Source organism: Vipera ursinii (genome assembly GCF_947247035.1).
Source record: "Vipera ursinii genome assembly, chromosome: 10".
Lineage (NCBI taxonomy): Eukaryota > Metazoa > Chordata > Lepidosauria > Squamata > Viperidae > Vipera > Vipera ursinii.
In genome coordinates this window covers 7635133-7652264 of record NC_139520.1, presented here as the reverse complement: position 1 = coordinate 7652264, position 17132 = coordinate 7635133, and the positions used below count along the sequence as shown (strand labels likewise).

Sequence of the window (17132 nt, the reverse complement as noted above, 5' to 3'; positions counted from 1 at the left end):
TCCCTTTTCCAAAAAGTTGCAAAGCGGCTGCACGCGCTTCCCAGCAAGAAGGGGAGGGGGAGAGAGACGCTCGCTCGCACCACGTGACTCGCCGGGCCCCGCCCTGGGTTCTCGCTCGGAGTCGAAAGGCTCTTGACGTCATCGGACAAACAAGACGGGCTTTGGGTGAGGAGCCCGGGCCGCTGGGCGGGGCTAAAAGCCAGGGCCATGGAGGACAAATGACGGGGCGGTGACGTAGCCGAGAGGCGTGGCCCTGGCTTGGTTTGTAAGCTACAGTATCAGACGGAGCCGCCGAGAGATGACCCTTTGCCATCCAAGAGGCTAGGTGGTATAGTGAACCAGTGAACTTCCGGCTTCCGTTTGTCGCACCACTCAGGGGAACATAGTATATAGAATTATAGCGGAGGAAGGGACCCCCAAGGGTCCTCTAGTCGTGGTTTAGAACGATATTTCACAACCGCAGCCACTTTTAAGATGCACGAAGCCCGTGCATCTTAAAAGTGGCTGACGTTGAAAAAAACACTGGATGAGGGAGTGCAGGGTTTGCATCTTTCTGCAAAGCTTGAAGCTGAGAAATGCCGCATTTTTATTTTATTTTATTTATTTTAATTCCATTTATATCCCGCCCTTCTCCGAAGACTCAGGGCGGCTTACAAGCTTAGCAGTAGCCTTCATTCTATGTATATGCCTGCTTATTAGGGCTTTCACACATACCCCAAGCGGCATTATTACAAAGTCAGCTTAATTGCCCCCAACAATCGTCCCTGTAAGACGGCAGTGGGCTATGTAAGATCCTTAAAAGGAGGCCCTGTGCCGTTTTAAAATGTTTCAATTTATTCTGAAATATAGCTGTATTTCATACTTTTTAAACTGAAATATTGATCTCTTGCTCTTGTCAGACCTTTATTGGAGAGGCAGAGCGCAGTCTGGCTGGGCACTCGCTCCTTGCTCTGTCTTGTTCCACCCAGTTTGCCAATAAAAGGCAATAAAATGTGCCAGAACGATGAAGGGAAGCCTGCCCTGCGTGCTGGGCGTGGGTGGAATCGAATTACCGACTTGTGCTGGGTGTGAGTTTCAGGATGTTTGCACAATTGGTAGCAGCTCTCGTCTCAAGTGGCTGCTACTAATAACGGGATGGTCTGGCGTGAATGGAATGGCCTACATAATAATCGCTGCTGGTTGTTATTATTGCTTTCAATTGGTTAGAGCCACCCAGTCTGGCAGGTTCAGGGCAGTTCAAGAATCCCCAAACAATGGAAATACTTAAAAAAAAAATACAACCCAGACACCCCTGGAGTGAAACGATAACAATCACAACAAAGAATCACAACAGAGGCCCCCACTTGCAGCCTTTCCGGCGGCTTCCTGTTGTCTAGTCTGGTAATGCAAAATTAAACATCAAAGCCTAAAGACATACAGGTAGTCCTTGACCTATGACACAACTGGAACCCAAATTCCAATTTCTAAGTAATTTGTTAAGTAGGTCTCCTGATTTTACCACTTTTCTCCCCCCACACTGTTGTTAAGTAAATCACTGCAGTTATTAAGCGAATCATGAGGTCATTAAATGAATCCGGCTCCCTCCCCGCCCCCAAATTTGCTTATCGGAAGCCTGCTGGTAAGGTCACAAAAGGCAGTCACGTGGCTTCAGGATGCTGTGACGGTTGTAAATACGTGCTAGTTGCTGAGCGCCTGAATTTTGGTCACTTGAATGTGGTTGTAAGTACCAGGACCGGTCAACCTTCCACGCCCCCTCCCCCCCAGTCATGTTGTAACTTTGGACTGTTGCTAAATGAATAGCTGTAAGTCAAGGGCTATCAGTAGTGCACATATGGTCAATGAATTCTTAAGGGGCAGGACGGCCTCCTTTGTTGCTTGCAATTCACACATGGCAGCAGGGGTCGGATTGGGGTAATGGGGAACATGCTGGACCAGCAAAAGGTGGTGGTGGTGGAAGCTAACCTGGCAGGTTGATATACTGCAGGAGGCGAGTTCCTTTCTAGGTTGATCACGTTGGCTGGGAAATTCAATCAGTCAATCAAAATAGAGATGGAAGGGAACCTCGGAGGTCTTCCATCTAGTGACCAGCCACCTGCTTAAGCAGGAGACCCCATACGACTTTAGACAAAATGGTTGTCCGCTTGTCTCTTCTTAAAAAAACCTCCAGCGTTGGAGCATCCACAGCTTCTGAAGACGTTCCACTGGTTGATTGTCCTCACTGTCAGGAAGTTTCTCCTTAGTTCCAGGTTGCTTCTCTCCTTGATGAGTTTCCATCCGTTGCTTCTTTCCTGCCTTCAGGCGCTTTGGAGAATAGCTTGACTCCCTCTTCTTTGGGGCAGCCCCTCAAAGACTGGAAGGCTGCTATCGCGTCAGCCCCGGTCCTTCTTTTCATTAGGACTAGAGCCAGGGGTAGGCAACCTCGGCTCTTTTATGACTCATGGACTTCAACTCCCAGAATTCCTGAGTCAGCTATGCTGACTCAGGAATTCTGGGAGTTGAAGTCCATGAGTCATAAAAGAGCCGAGGTTGCCTACCCCTGGACTAGACATACCCAGGTCCTGCAACCGTTCTTCACATGCTTTAGCCTCCGGGCCTTTAGTCATCCTAATTGCTCTACTTTGCACAGTCTGGGGTGCGCGCGTGTGTGGGTGTGGTGGTTGAGCCCCCTCCATCTTAAAATCTCCCGAGTTTCCGAAACGCCGGTCTAGGGCAAACACGCGGGACCACCTTTCCGACGAACGCCCTGACCTCCCCCCCGCCCCCAAAGGGCGAGAAGCGCAGATGTATTTATCCTTATTTATTCTATTTGTATAATATTTGTATCCACGCATCCCACTCACCCACCGACACTTTCTGCCCCTCTTCCCTCCCGCTTCCTCTCCCCAGAGCGGAGCGAAGGCAGATCTTCCCGGGCGCTGCTGCGACGGAGAACCGGAGGTGAGGGCTCGACCGCCGCGCTCTGCGGCCCCCTTCCCCGCCGGGCCGGCCAATCAGAGGCCGAGCGGCCGCTAACGGGCTGGGGGCGTGGCCTGCGCGCCTCTCTCTCTCTCTCTCTCCCCTCCCCCCTCCGGCGGGTGAGTGACAGGCGGGCGCTGAGGAGAGGCGAGGAGGTCGAGCGCCCCCCGCGCGTGCGACGAGGCGGCCCTGACGGGGCAGCGCGGCCCGCCCGGTCCCGCCGGCACCGGCACCACGGCCACGACCACCACGGCGGCGGCGGGGTCCGGGCTCCTCACCCGCCCCCCGATGACTGCGGCAAACGGCGGCGGCGCCCACGACGACTTCGACTTCAGGCTCATCTTCGGCGAGGAGGAGGAGGAGGAGGAGGAGGAGGAGGAAGGGCACGAGCCGCCGGGGCCTGCCGCCGCCGCCGCCGCCGCCTCGGCAGCAGGTGCGCCCAGCCGGGCAGGCCGTGGGGAGGGCGGAGGAGAAAACGCCGGCGGGACCCCCGACTCCCATGCTCCGCAGCCCGGCTGGCGGAGGAGCCGGGAGGGGAGGGTTAACCAGCGTTCAAATGCTTCTCTTTACCCCCCCACCCCACCCCGCGCACACCCCCCACCCCAGCCCGGTCCGCCTGGTGGGGGTGGGAGCGCCCAACGCGCGTTCAGACGTGCAACTTGGCTCGCGTGTCTGGCTGGGAGGAGGAGGAGAAGCGGGTTTCGCCCCATTCGCCTCCCGCCGGTCGGTCCCTCGGCTGCCTCCCAGCTTGCCTGCTGGGGGCATATGGCCGCCCCCCCCCCCGCTTCCCCGGAGCCCTGCGAGGTAGAGGGGCTTGCAAGAGGATCCGTGGCCGAGGAGAGCCCGGGATGGGACGGTCGAGCCTTCCTTCCCTCTTTCGTGTTTGCAGAGAGCTGTCTGAAGCCATCTCTCTCTCTCTCTCTCTCACACACAAACACACACACACACCCCGACCGTCTCGAGGGGTGGTCGTTTGCCCCCATGCCTGGTGGGCACGCACAAACACACAAACACACAGACACACACCCCTTCTCGAGGGGTGGTCATTTGCCTCCATGCCTGGTGGGCACGCACAAACACACACACACACACACACACACACAGAGTCTTGAGGGGTGGTCATTTGTCCCCATGCCTGGTGGGCACACACACACACACACAGACACACACCCTGTCTCGAGGGGTGTTTGTTTGCCCCCATGCCTGGTGGGCACACACACACACACACACACACAGACAGACACACACCCCATCTCGGGTGGTCATTTGCCCCCATGCCTGGTGGACACACACACACACACACACACACACACACACCATCTCAAGGGGTGTTCCTTTGCCCCCATGCCTGGTGGGCACACACACACACCAACCATCTCGAGGGGTGGTCATTTGCCCCCATGCCTGGTGGGCACACACACACACACACAGAGTCACACACCCGTCTGGAGGGGTGTTTGTTTGCCCCCCATGCCTGGTGGGCACACACACAGACACACACACACACACACACACACAGACAGACAGACACACACCCCGTCTGGAGGGGTGTTCGTTTGCCCCCCATGCCTGGTGGGCTGACAGCCTCCTGACCTTTACCCTTTGGTTAAGGGGCTGGAATCCTCCGTCCTCCCCCCCCCTTTGGCTCTGTTTTTCTTCCCTTCGCTCTGCCTGGGAGAGAGAGCAGGGAAGGAGGCTTCGTTTTTCCCCCGCCTGCATGGAGGATCCCGTGGCCTTTGCAGGTGGTAAGGAAGAAGCCGTAGCAGATCTCAAAGGGTACCAGAGGAGGAGAGAGTAGTTGTGGCTCAGGGTTGAAATTGGGGTGGGTGGGGGGAAATCCCCTTGGTGCTCGTTTTTCTTGCAGACATTTCATGACCCTACCTAGCTAACTTCCATCAGTGCTAGATCTCCAGTGATTTACTTTTTTGGGGGTGGGGGGTGGGGGGGCTATCGAGCGAGATTTTTAATCAGAGATGCTGCCGCTGGCTTTTCGCTGAGCGGTTGGGGCTGGTGTGAAGTTACAGCAAACTGTACTGCAGTATTTTCATCCGAAGCACCTCAAAAACCAGGCAGGTGAAGCGTTTGGGACTTGGATTGGAAAGGGTGAATCTATATATTTTGTTTTTTAAAAAAAGCAAATATATTATTTAGAATATGAGGGACTTTTCTGACTCTTTCAGAAATGGTTAATGTATAAAAAGCATTTTGTAAAAAAAAAAGGGAATGAGGATTATTTCTAACCTGCATTTAGAACCTGATGAATTTCTGGAGGGTTGAGACTCGGTGAGAAAGGGTTAATGTATTTTTTAAAAAAAACTAAAAAAAAAGGAAATGAGGCTTATTTTAATATGCATTTAGAATTGGACTTTGGGTAGTTGAGACTCTTTCAGAAAGGGTTAATATTTTTTTTAAAAAAAAGCAAAAGGGGATGAGACTTATTTCTCCTGTGTATTTAAAATCTGATGGACTTTCCAAGTGGACTTCTGGATGGTCTGGGACTCAGTCAACAAAGATGAGAATGCATATTCAAATGTTTTGATTTGAAGATGTGCTACATCGTGACTGTGTGGACTCTTATTAAGACCTAGAGAGATATTCCCTGTGATTTAGAATGATTTAGAATTTTTAGGGACAGAAAGTATACCCTTTTCTGGAGTTCAGTGGGCTTCATAAGAATAAAGATGCTACTGTTTTACTGAATCTAGTAAATCGCCTTAAAGCAGGGGTGTCAAACTGCCAGATGCGTCACGCGGAAGCTACATCCACCCCATTGCCGGCAATGGCCAAACAGTCCCGATATATCGCACGACGTCACGTGACATGGCGAGTTTGACATGTCTGCCTTAAACTAAACCAGGATATTGGTTCCTCTTACTTTGTATTGCTACAGATACAGTAACTAGGAAGGGATGGGTCACATCTTTTCCTAGTCTTATCACAAGAGATCCTCTTCATTGTCAAGGATTCAATTTAGCATCAAAGCAAATCTTCTTAGTATTGGTTGGAGGTGTTTAGCTTATTTTAAAGGCATTTGGGCCAGCAACCTGAACTTCAAAAAAAGACTAGGATAGTGACTAGGATAAACTCTTGATTCTTTTTAGTTGCAGGTTGTCTCTACCGTTGCATGTATGCAAAATCTGGTAGTAATACATCGCTAAGGCTTTAGTAATAGAAAAAAAATAGTTTTTTTTTAAAAGTCAGGCTTGGCACCTGGTGATTTCATGAACACCAGACGGTTTTCTTGGCAAGGGTAAGGAAGTGGTAGCAGATCTCAAATGATTTACCTAGGCTATCAGGCAAGATTTTCAATTGGAAATTCTGCAGCTGGCTTTTCTCTGAGCAGTTGGTGCTTGTGTGAAGTTATATCAAGTTGTACTGCAATATTTTCATTAGGAACCTCAAAAACAGATGTCTGTTGGCTTTAGAATACCATTGATGAATGAGGTGAATTGCTGGAAACTTACTTGGTAGGGATAGGTCTGGTTTTTGGAAGCATTTTATTGTAGATAATGGACGTGGGTTCCTGATGTAATTTGTGTGTGTGTTTGTGTGTGTGTGTGTGGTCTTGGCAGCTCTAAACAAGCAAAGACTGGACTTAACAGAAAGCAGGACAGAGCAGCCTGCTCATGGCCATTCTCCCTTTCAGGTCTTATGATGGCATACAGAAATAAGCAATTAAAAACCTATATATGAAACCAAAGATTTGTGTTACTAAGGAAAAAAAAGAAACAAAAGCCTGGAGATACTGTCCAAAGCTAAATGCCTCGTCTGGGCTTTGTGGAAATGTACAACTGTGTGGTCATTTATTGCCTTGCTGTGAAGTATAGAAGTGTACAAGGGCCTTGAAGAGCAGGGAATAGATGTCTGCATATTGAATCAGCTGTCCAAAGAATTTGGTATTACATCTGTTCGCTCTGCCCGTCCCAATAAATGGGAAGTGGCCTTATCAGGGACGCAGAAACTTTAAAATGCTTAAAAAACATTCACAACATAATTTCAGTAGCACCGAATGCCTGTTAATTGTATTAAAAAAGACCTACCTTGTACTAAAGGAAATAAACACAAGTGTACCGGTATATAAGAGTTGGGATTGACATTTAGCTGGGGACCTCCCTGCAAATTTATAGGCTCCTGAGGCAGATTTATTTTTAGAGAATGGCTTACTGTAACATATAAAAACTGCCTTGTGTTCTAGAGGTGATTATTTTGACAAGTCCCTGTCTTAATTTCTGCAGTGTAAGACTATAAGTAATATTCTTGCTGCTAGCCCTACTAATATTGAAACATTTTTCTAGGATTAAAAAATAGTTCAGAATGAAAAAAGATTATAGTTATGTATGCCTCTGTTGCAGAAACTTTGATTTAAATGTTTGTGCTTTTCTTGAACATCAAATACTTGAAAAAAACCCCGAACAGATCCTTGTGTATTTTTATGTGCACGTTAATGATGTGTTTCTAAAGAATTAAATGGTGCCTTTAATAGGGTTTGAGATCTTGTGATTTAAATAACCACTGTGCCCTTAAAATACAACAAACATTCCCTGGATGCCTGCAAAAAGCAAACATCAGGGCAAAAGACTTTATTGAAGATAGAAAACAAAAAAATGTACGATGCTTTTGGGAAAGAAGGTACTGTCTGATTAAAAAAATTGATCGATGTTTCACTGGGGTTCTGAGCAAAGTCAAAAAACTGCAGTTTGAGAATGTCAACTCAGCCATGCTTGAATGAAATAGCAATAATAGCATCTGGGTTTTTATTGCCAGTCAGACGTGAGTGTTTTAGTTCTGCGTAAATTAAGATAAAATGTATTTCATTTATATCCATTTCTCAAGACATTTTAAGTACTCCTTGCCTGAATTAGTAGCATTTGTTAAAATACTTTTCTGAATGGTTTTCTTGTTTGTTATGTAGGTTCTGTGTGTTTTGCATCTTGCTCTGTAACTATGCAGTTTCTTGCTTGGCCAATGTACATTTATTTCTAATTTAGTACATATGGTCCACATTCTTTCCTTGGCAGTTACTCTTGACATAATGTCCCCCTTCAAAGGATGATGTTGAAACCATTCTTCAATTCCTGCGTTTATATATTTCCACCAATTATTGCAGGCGGTCTGCTGAAAATAGCGTGACACGTAACTATTGTTAGTGATGTGATTTCCCCATCATCTTCACGCTTGAGCTATTTTGTAATATCCCCTAGCATTTTTAGTAATGTTGCAAATGTTTTTCTCATCAGATTTTGCCTTGTTAGCTTAATTTTATTTTTAATTTTTTCCCCCAGAATTCTAGAGTGCACCTGCTGACTGTGTGGACAGGAAGTGTGTGTTGGAAAGGAACTTGTGGGAATAAGCAAAGTTAAGATGTATCTAGATGGAAGCCGTTACCGAAAACTGAACTGTTTTGGTACTCACAGGTTTCAAAATAACTAACAATCAGAAAAATTCCAGAATTTGGAAATTCTATTTCCAGCACAGACTGGCTGTCCAGAGGACACAGAATTAAATTCATATGAACATACAATTGAATTAGAGGCATACTTAGGAAGAAAGGATTTATGATTGCTGGATGCTATACCCAGAATTTTAGATTCCATCTTGCAAATAAAAAGGCATGAATAAATTGCATATAGTGACATTATAAGCCCATAGAAAGGCAATCTAAGTACTTTAGTCACTGTGTCTAAACTGATAACTACTCACTGGGCTACCAAGCCTTACGTGTTGCTTTGTTCTTGTTAAATATATGTTCTTAGTGTAATTATATTGGATGTGAAATTTATACTGCTGCGAAAATCGGGCAGCTCTCCTAGTCCCATCAGTAGAAATTTCAAAGATATGATGTCTAGAAAGTTCCCCATTACTGCCAGAGCTGCTGATGCTAATACATTTTCAAAATGGTTTTATCTATTAAGACATTTTGCAAAATTCAAGCTGTAATTTATTGTAGTTGAATCTGTACTGATTTTCTTAGTGCAGCTATTTGACTTAAAGCAGAATCAGTTCAAACGCTAATCTTGTTTGCAGATCTATTATTATCTGCTTGATTTTTTTTAAAAAAAATCCATAAGTCCTTTGCACGTACATCTAAATGACAGTTTAACAGAACTGACAAAAGTACATTGATTCATTTTAGGTTTTGTTATATAAAGCTTCTTGGTGTTCTGAAAGCATAGAAGATTCCTCATGTTTAGTTAAAACAAATTTGCAACAATTGCTGTCCAAACTGTATTTTTGTCTGTACCTGAAATAGCATATTAAATTAAGCTTGGCAAACGGTGCTATCTGAAACCGAAGCATCAAAAGGACCTCTCATTTAGAATGGAGTATGAGCCATGTAAATGGATTCCGGTATTCACTCTGTTGCTCCACCTCAGATAATTTCAGCTGAGAGGAGAAGAAAATAGCTTCCACTGTATTTAATCTCAATTACTTTCTTCTTTATAGGGATCACATTTGGTTCTAGATGGAGCTGTGCTGCCATTAACAGTTTTTTAAAAGCTATTACTGTGCAGAGCAGATGTGTCACTGAACGAATATTAGTTATTATTTCTTCTTAGTCTCTGTGCCCTACAGTGAAATCTGAATAACTTGCAGTTTTAAGAACATAATAATTCTGTTGATGCTAATTTAGTCAGCAACTAGGTGGAGCCTCTTATTGTTGAAAACTCATATTCACAAGTGCCACATTTTAAATATTTTCTGGACATTTATGAAACGTGATACCTTTTGGAATGATTGTGAACAGGATGGAGATTATTGATGAATTTAAACTCTTTTAATGTTTTATTGATAAAACAGTGTTGTTTATTAAATGGAGAGGAGATATTTTCAGCCAAGTCAATACAAGAAACTTCTCTGGTTTGAACGATTGTCTCCAAAGACTGAATGGCTTTCTCCTGTATCAGCAGAATAAGGTGTTGCCGTTAAAAGTTCATTAAGTTAAAAGAGCCAGTTTGTTCAAGTGGTTAAGGCACCAGGCTAGAAAGCGGTAGACCATGAGTTCAAGTCCTACCTTAGCTATGAAAGCTAGCTAGGTGGCTTTGGATCAGTTGCTCTCTTAGTGCAACCCACCTCACAGGGTTGTTGTTGTGGAGGAAATAGGAGGAGAAAGGTGTGTTGGATATATTTGCCACCTTGAGTTACTTGTAAAAATAATACGGGTGGGATAAAAATAAATAAAAATGAATTTATTTACTTTGCAGTATTTGTATGTCATGTATTACCTCAGGTTCTGGGTAGCTTACCATCAAAATCATTATACAAAAGAATAGCTGTATAGAATAATGAATGCCCACCCCCCCAGATATAAACAAAAATTTCCGGTATTAAAAGTTGTAAACCAGGAAATACAAAGTCACGTGCCTGTTAACACTCCAGCCTTCAGCCACAGTATATTCTCTTCCTGTGTTTGATGGAACAATCAGATCCTGACCGATCTACTGAGCCAGGCAGGTCTCCAAAATCAGGGAATTCCAAAACGTGAGGACAGTGAGTGAAAACGCCCAGTCCCAAATTATGGAATGGGATCTGGAAGTAGTTGACGCAGTTTGACCTGCTTGAATGGGCAGATGAACATGCCAGAAGGCAGTTCTCTCAATTAATGAGATCTAGAATCATGCAGGATTCTAAAGCAGTGGGGACCGTTGTTTTTAGTGGTCTCCGAATCCAAATGTTTACGTGCCTCCCCTCAGCTTATTGGTGAGACTTTATTTAAAGTAGCACCAGCCAATGTATATTTCTTGAATTGATGTCCCTTTGCTCTAAATCAGGGGTAGGCAACCTTGGCTCTTTTATGACTTGTGGACTTCAACTCCCAGAATTCCTCAGGAATTCTGGGAGTTGAAGTCCACGAGTTATAAAAGAGCCAAGGTTGCCTACCCCTGGTCTAAATGTTATGCTAGCTGGCACTAAGGAAAGACAGTTGCTGGATGCCCATGTCAAAGCCAATTGCTCTTAAACCGTTAAGAATTGATCGTGATATTTGAGAACATTGGCAGAAGAGAGTGGGAGATCCTGCTGGGTCCATTTTGATAGCACCTTTTAATTTAACATTACTGTAGCCCGAATACTCTTTTTAAAAAAATTATGCCCAGCTTTTTGTAGATGCAAGAGGATAAGAAATTAAAAACATCTCTCTATACACTTTGTTCAAAGCCACATAACTTTGTTTCTGACAGATATGTCTTATGATTTTATTCGCAAAGTGCCATCACAACAAGCCATTTCTTGATATATATCTACAAATAATCCACGAATGTCTTCTTTTAGACTTCTGGGCAAGAATTAATTTATTTCCCCCTGCTTTCTTCAAAATAACTATTGCAAAAACGGTTTTAGCAGAAATGCTGTGCAGAATTTACTACTGTATGTTAGGCATTTTACCTAGAGTACTGAAATCTTGCTAGAAGGTTGAGTTCTGCAATAGAATACTACTATTGGAGTGACTTCTTTACTTCCTTCTACGTTTTTCTCATCTTGGATGTACTTGCATCATTGCCTGCGTGGAAAAGTTGTCTATTAGGCATATTAAATTCTTTTGACACTTTCAGCTTTTGTTAGTATTTATAAATAGGACTGTGTGGTCTCAAATCTATCATTTTATTAAGAAAGATATTCTCTCCTTCTTTCAGGATTGTTTGGTGGTTTTTATTGTTTAAATGATAGGGACGCGGTGGCTCAGTGGGTTAGGAGGCTGAGCATGTCGATCAGAAGGTCGGCAGTTTGGCGGGTCGAATCCCAAGTGCCGCGTAACAGAGTGAGCGCCTGTTACTCGTCCCAGCTTCTGCCAACCTAGCAGTTAGAAAGCACGTAAAAAGGCAAGTAGAAAAATAGGGACCACTATGGTGGGAAGGTAACAGCGTTCCGTGCGCCTTTGGTGTCGAGTCATGCCAGCCACGTGACCACGGAGACGTCCTCGGACAAGCGCTGGCTCTTCGGCTTTGAAACGGAGATGAGCACCGGCCCCTAGAGTCGGAAACGACTAGCACGCATGTGCGGGGGAACCTTTACCTTTACCTTTTACCTTATTGTTTATATACCAATGAATAATTGGTACCATTCCAATAGTTAGGAATTTCACTGCTTATCCCAATTCTATTTTCTGGGGGGGGGGGAATAGAGAAAAAAATGGTTGCAAAAATAAGGGTGAGCAAAAACTAAAGCAACAGAGAAAGACAGCTGGCATGTTTGATACCGAGGCTGCTGATAGGCACAAATACGTGAATTGATCTTGATAAAGGACTTAAGGCACGAGAAAGTGGCATAGTCTGCAAGAACAGCGGTCTGATGTTTATCAAACCCTATCACATGATAGTTTGCTTCTGTAGACAGGATGATTCAAGATAACCATGGCTTTATAGAAATTGGATGTGAAAAATTGAGAAGGTTTCTGAATCCTTTTGAAAATCAGCTTGCTGGAGAAGAGCACTGGGCTTCAGATGAGAAGAGCTTTATCTCGACATTTCTGAGCAGTTGCTAAAGATTTTGTTTCTTTATTCAACAACCTTCCTGCCTGTCACTTTGCAAAGCATGTCATGAACCAGCAGGAGTTTTTCACTTCTCCAGTAACCTCTTCAGGGAGCTTATAGAAAACAAAACGTATCTATTTTGTTAGCATCTTTGTAACTGAAATAAGGAATATGTTGTGTGTGTAGGTAGCCTAATGCCATATTTCCATTCCATGGTGCCTTTTAGATATGTTTTGGCCAATGGCTACTGTGGTGGTGACTGCATAGAACTTGGCCACTTTATCAAAATCAGTATGCAAGTTATCCAGTTATTCTGTCCTTATAGGATTATCTTTGTCTTTTCTTAAAAATCTGAGACTCACCAGCTACAGCCAGATAAGCGGTGATAAGCTAAGAACAAAACAAAAAACTTGACTATCTATGAACATACGGGTGGCCTGTGAATCATGGTCAGAAGCCATTGCCCTATGTCCTTTTACCAAGTGCTTTCCCCTTAAATATTGAATTTAATTGTTGTGGTTAGTTGTGAAGTCGTGTCTGGCCCATTGCGACCCCATGGACAACGTTCCTCCAGGCCTTACTGTCCTCTACCCTCTTCTGGAGTCCCTTTAAGCTCACGCCTACTGCTTCAGTGACTCCATCCAGCCACCTCCTTCTCTGTCGTCCCCTTCTTCTCTTGCCCTCAATCTTTTCCAGCATTAGGCTCTTCTCCAGTGAGTCCTTCCTTCTCATTAGGTGGCCAAAGTATTTGAGTTTCAGCTTCAGGATCTGGCCTTCTAAAGAGCAGTCAGGGTTGATCTCCTCCAGGACTGACCGGTTTGATCGCCTCGCAGTCCAAGGGACTCGCAGGAGTCTTCTCCAGCACCATAGTTCAAAGGCCTCAATTCTCTGGCGCTCAGCCTTTCTTATGGTCCAACTTTCACTGCCATACATTGCAACTGGGAAGACCATAGCCTTGACTATACGCACTTTTGTTGACAGGGTGACATCTCTGCTTTTTAGTGTGCTGTCTAGATTTGCCATTGCTTTCCTCCCCAGGAGCAAGCGTCTTTTAATTTCTTGGCTACAGTCCCCATCTGCGGTGATTTTGGAGCCCAGGAAAATAAAATCTGTCACTACCTCCATTTCTTCCCCATCTATTTGCCAGGAATTCAGAGGGCCGGATGCCATGATCTTGGTTTTCTTAATGTTAAGTTTCAAGCCAACTTTTGCACTCTCCTTCTTCCCTCACAACAAAAGGCTCTTTAGTTCCTCTTTGCTTTCTACCATTAGAGAGGTATCAATTTAATGGAAAGGTTTTAATTATCAACTTATGCAGTTCAAATCACAAAGATTTAGGATTATAACCCTCAAAGCATCCCCAACTGTCATGTGATCAGAATTTGGCTCTTGGCAACCGGCATATATTTATGATGATTGCAGTATCCTGGAGTCACATGGGCACACTCTGCAACCTTCCCAGCTGCTTTTGACAAGCAAAGTCAGTGGAGGAAGCCAGACTCATGTAAGAATCACAGGGTTCACAACTCTCGTGGTTCACTTAACAACTATGGCCAAAAAGGTTGCCAACTCGGGTGTGACTTACTTAGCAACAGCAGCTCCGGTCTGAATTGTGACTGTAAATTGAAGACAATCTATAATTACCAGTTACTGTACTAGTAGTTAGATTTCAGAGATGGCCTTTGTGAAGGATGTTGAATTGTAGAGAGAGCAAGTTATGGGTGGGCTCATTTACCCCAACTTGACCCATGCCATTGTTCAGTTTAGTCTTCATGCCAAGTGAGCTCACAACCATAGTACTGGCTGGCTTTTTTTAGTGATATTACTGTGCTTGTTCCTGGATTTTCAGCATCTATGCTGTATCTCAATTTTTGCTATATATATATATATTGTTATTTGAATGTTTTGAACGTTATTGCAAATTCCAGACATTTTATAGAAAAGCAGGGCACAAATGTTTTGAATCCATAAATACGTCGTCTTGCAGTGCAAAAAAGTAGAAGATCAAATGTCTTTAAAAAGCAAGATTCTGACAGCACAGTATTTTAATCTCCATCTCTGTTCTTCTTCTTTTTTGCAGATCTTGGACCCGACGACTGTGGGTCGTTATGCATTTTCAGTGTCGACCACTCGTCGTCGGTAAACCACCCTATCTGTATCCCATATCATGGATTTCAAACACACCCTTCTCCTTTGTCTTCACCTGCTAAGTTTCAGGGTCATAAAAGCTACGAAGGAACATGTGAAATACCAGAATCTAAGTACAGCCCACTGGGTGGGCCCAAGCCTTTTGAATGTCCCAGTATTCAAATTACATCTATCTCTCCAAACTGTCATCATGGAATAGAAGCCAGCGAAAGCGAATTGCACACCAATGGCCCTCAGAATGAATATATGGAAAGGCCTTCCAGGGACCACTTATATCTTCCCCTTGAGCCATCTTACAGAGAATCATCCCTTAGCCCAAGTCCGGCCAGCAGCATTTCCTCTCGAAGCTGGTTCTCAGACGCTTCCTCTTGTGAGTCGGTCTCTCACATTTACGATGACGTGGATTCGGAACTGAACGAAGCTGCTGCCCGATTTACCCTTGGGTCACCTCTGGCATCTCCTGGAGGTTCTCCAAGAGGCTGTCCAGTTGATGATCCTTGGCAACAGTCCTACGGATTTGGGCACGCCTTGTCCCCAAGACAATCTCCTTGTCATTCTCCCAGGACTAGTATCACCGATGAGAATTGGCTTAGCCCAAGACCAACCTCCAGGCCGTCATCCAGGCCGACGTCACCCTGTGGGAAGCGCCGACATTCGAGTGCTGAAATCTGTTACCTCGGTTCCCTTTCCCCTCATCATTCCCCAGCTCCGTCACCAGGACATTCTCCTCGGGGAAGCGTTACGGAAGATACGTGGTTGAATTCCTCTCTCCACGGTCTCAGTCCTGGCCTTTCAGCTTTCCAGTGTTGCGGAGATACTGATATCCCTCTCAAAACAAGGAAGACCTCGGAGGATCAAACCGCGATTCTATCTGGGAAAGCGGAACTTGGTTCTGAAGACCCGGGCAGTCTCTCTCCATCCCTCGAAACTGCGATAGATGATAGCTCTGTATCCCAGCACCTGTTAAAAAAAGATTTGTCTGGTGACCAGTTTCTTTCTGTTCCTTCACACTTTACCTGGAATAAACCAAAGCCTGGCCATACCCCTATATTTCGGTAAGTAGGTTAAAGATAACGAAATGAGATTTTCTATTTTTGTGCCTTTCTGCTGATACGCAATGTGATGAATACTGTAGTCCTCGACTCAGAACCATTCCTTCAGTAACCATTCGAAATTACAGTGAATTACAACCGGTCCTCACACTTACAACAAATGCAGCATCCCCGGGGTCAGGAGAGCAAGCAACTGATACATATTTACAATGGCTGTAGTGTCCTAGGTCACATGATCACCATTTGTGAACTTCCCAGCTGGCTTCTGACAAAACCAATAGGGAAAGTGAGATTCACTTAACCATCACATAATTTACTTAACAACGCCAGTGACTCACTGTAACAGCTCTGGCATCTTCTGCATGGCTATATATTTAAAAGCTGTCATTTGCTTTCTTTACTAATCAGTTTGTTGCTATACTTTGACAACTAGAAATCCTGCGATCATTCTTAATACTTTCATTAAAAAAGCCAATTCCAAATAATTGTTTATGACAGGGGTAGGAAACCTTGGCTCTTTGGTGACTCATGGACTTCAACTCCCAGAATTCCTGAACCAGCTATACTATGCTGGCCCAAGAATTCTGGGAGTTGAAGTCCATGAGTCACCAAAGAGCCAAGGTTGCCTACCCCTGGTTTATGCTCTTGGCTCTTTGGAAGCAACTCTTGTCTGATACGGAAGTGAAAGCATTAATTTTGTGTGTATGTGACATTACCGGGTGAGGAAGATACTCATGAGCCCAAGGTTGTTGTTGTTGTTTTGCAGTTATTAAACTAACAGTAAAATAATTTACAAGATGGTTTTTGTTCTTCCCTCACAAGGCACTTTCCAGAAACATTAGGATGCAATTCCTACAAGCCCCAGGAAGTTTGGTTATTTCTCCGATTGTAGTTTTGGCTGTGACGCATTCAGACATCTAACTTTAGCATTCTAAAATAAGCTAAGAACCTACCTTTAAATTCTAAGAATTTGCAACCAAGATAGTCACAGGGTTCCTTTGTCATGTGGTAAGTTGTCACTTTCAGCGAGCTAAATAAATAATTGTGTTTGTACTCCTATGTATCAAGCATGTGTGTATTTAATAAACAATTGCAGTATTTAAAAATTAATAGTTACTAATTGGTTGATTGCTTATGTGCCATGAAGTCAACATTGACTTTAGTGATTACATAGATAGATTTTAGACACAGGAATTTCCTACTTATATTATTCTGATTAATACAAGGTCCTAAGTGTGAAATAGGATGAGTAGCCATTTGATCTTAAATAAGATTAAATGTGCTTGCTAATTCTCTCTAGGATAAGCTGGGTTAGTGACCCTATCTCAAAATAGTATATGAAAGCTTCTTAGAAATCTGACTCTTTGTTTTAGCCTCTCTGGAGTTCGAGAATATACTAAGACAGCATGCTTGGCATGCTGGTTAATATTTTCTTAACTTGCAATAACTAGCAGGCAAAAGCAATAATTTGCCAAGCGTTGTGTTTTGGTTCATTCTTGTGAGATTCTGC

The 17132-nt window shown here is 44.3% G+C and overlaps 1 protein-coding gene across 1 annotated transcript in view; it reads left to right on the top strand.

Annotated features, from left to right (window-relative positions):
* Positions 1-3074: 3074 nt before the first annotated feature.
* Positions 3075-17132, top strand: part of NFATC3 (nuclear factor of activated T cells 3) — a 64920-nt gene continuing 50862 nt past the window's right edge. Inside the window, exons 1-2 of the mRNA XM_083370321.1 lie at positions 3075-3388; positions 14503-15625. Of these exons, the coding sequence (XP_083226447.1) occupies positions 3244-3388; positions 14503-15625 (1268 nt within the window). The 5' untranslated portion in view covers positions 3075-3243. The remainder of the gene's footprint in view (positions 3389-14502; positions 15626-17132) is intronic.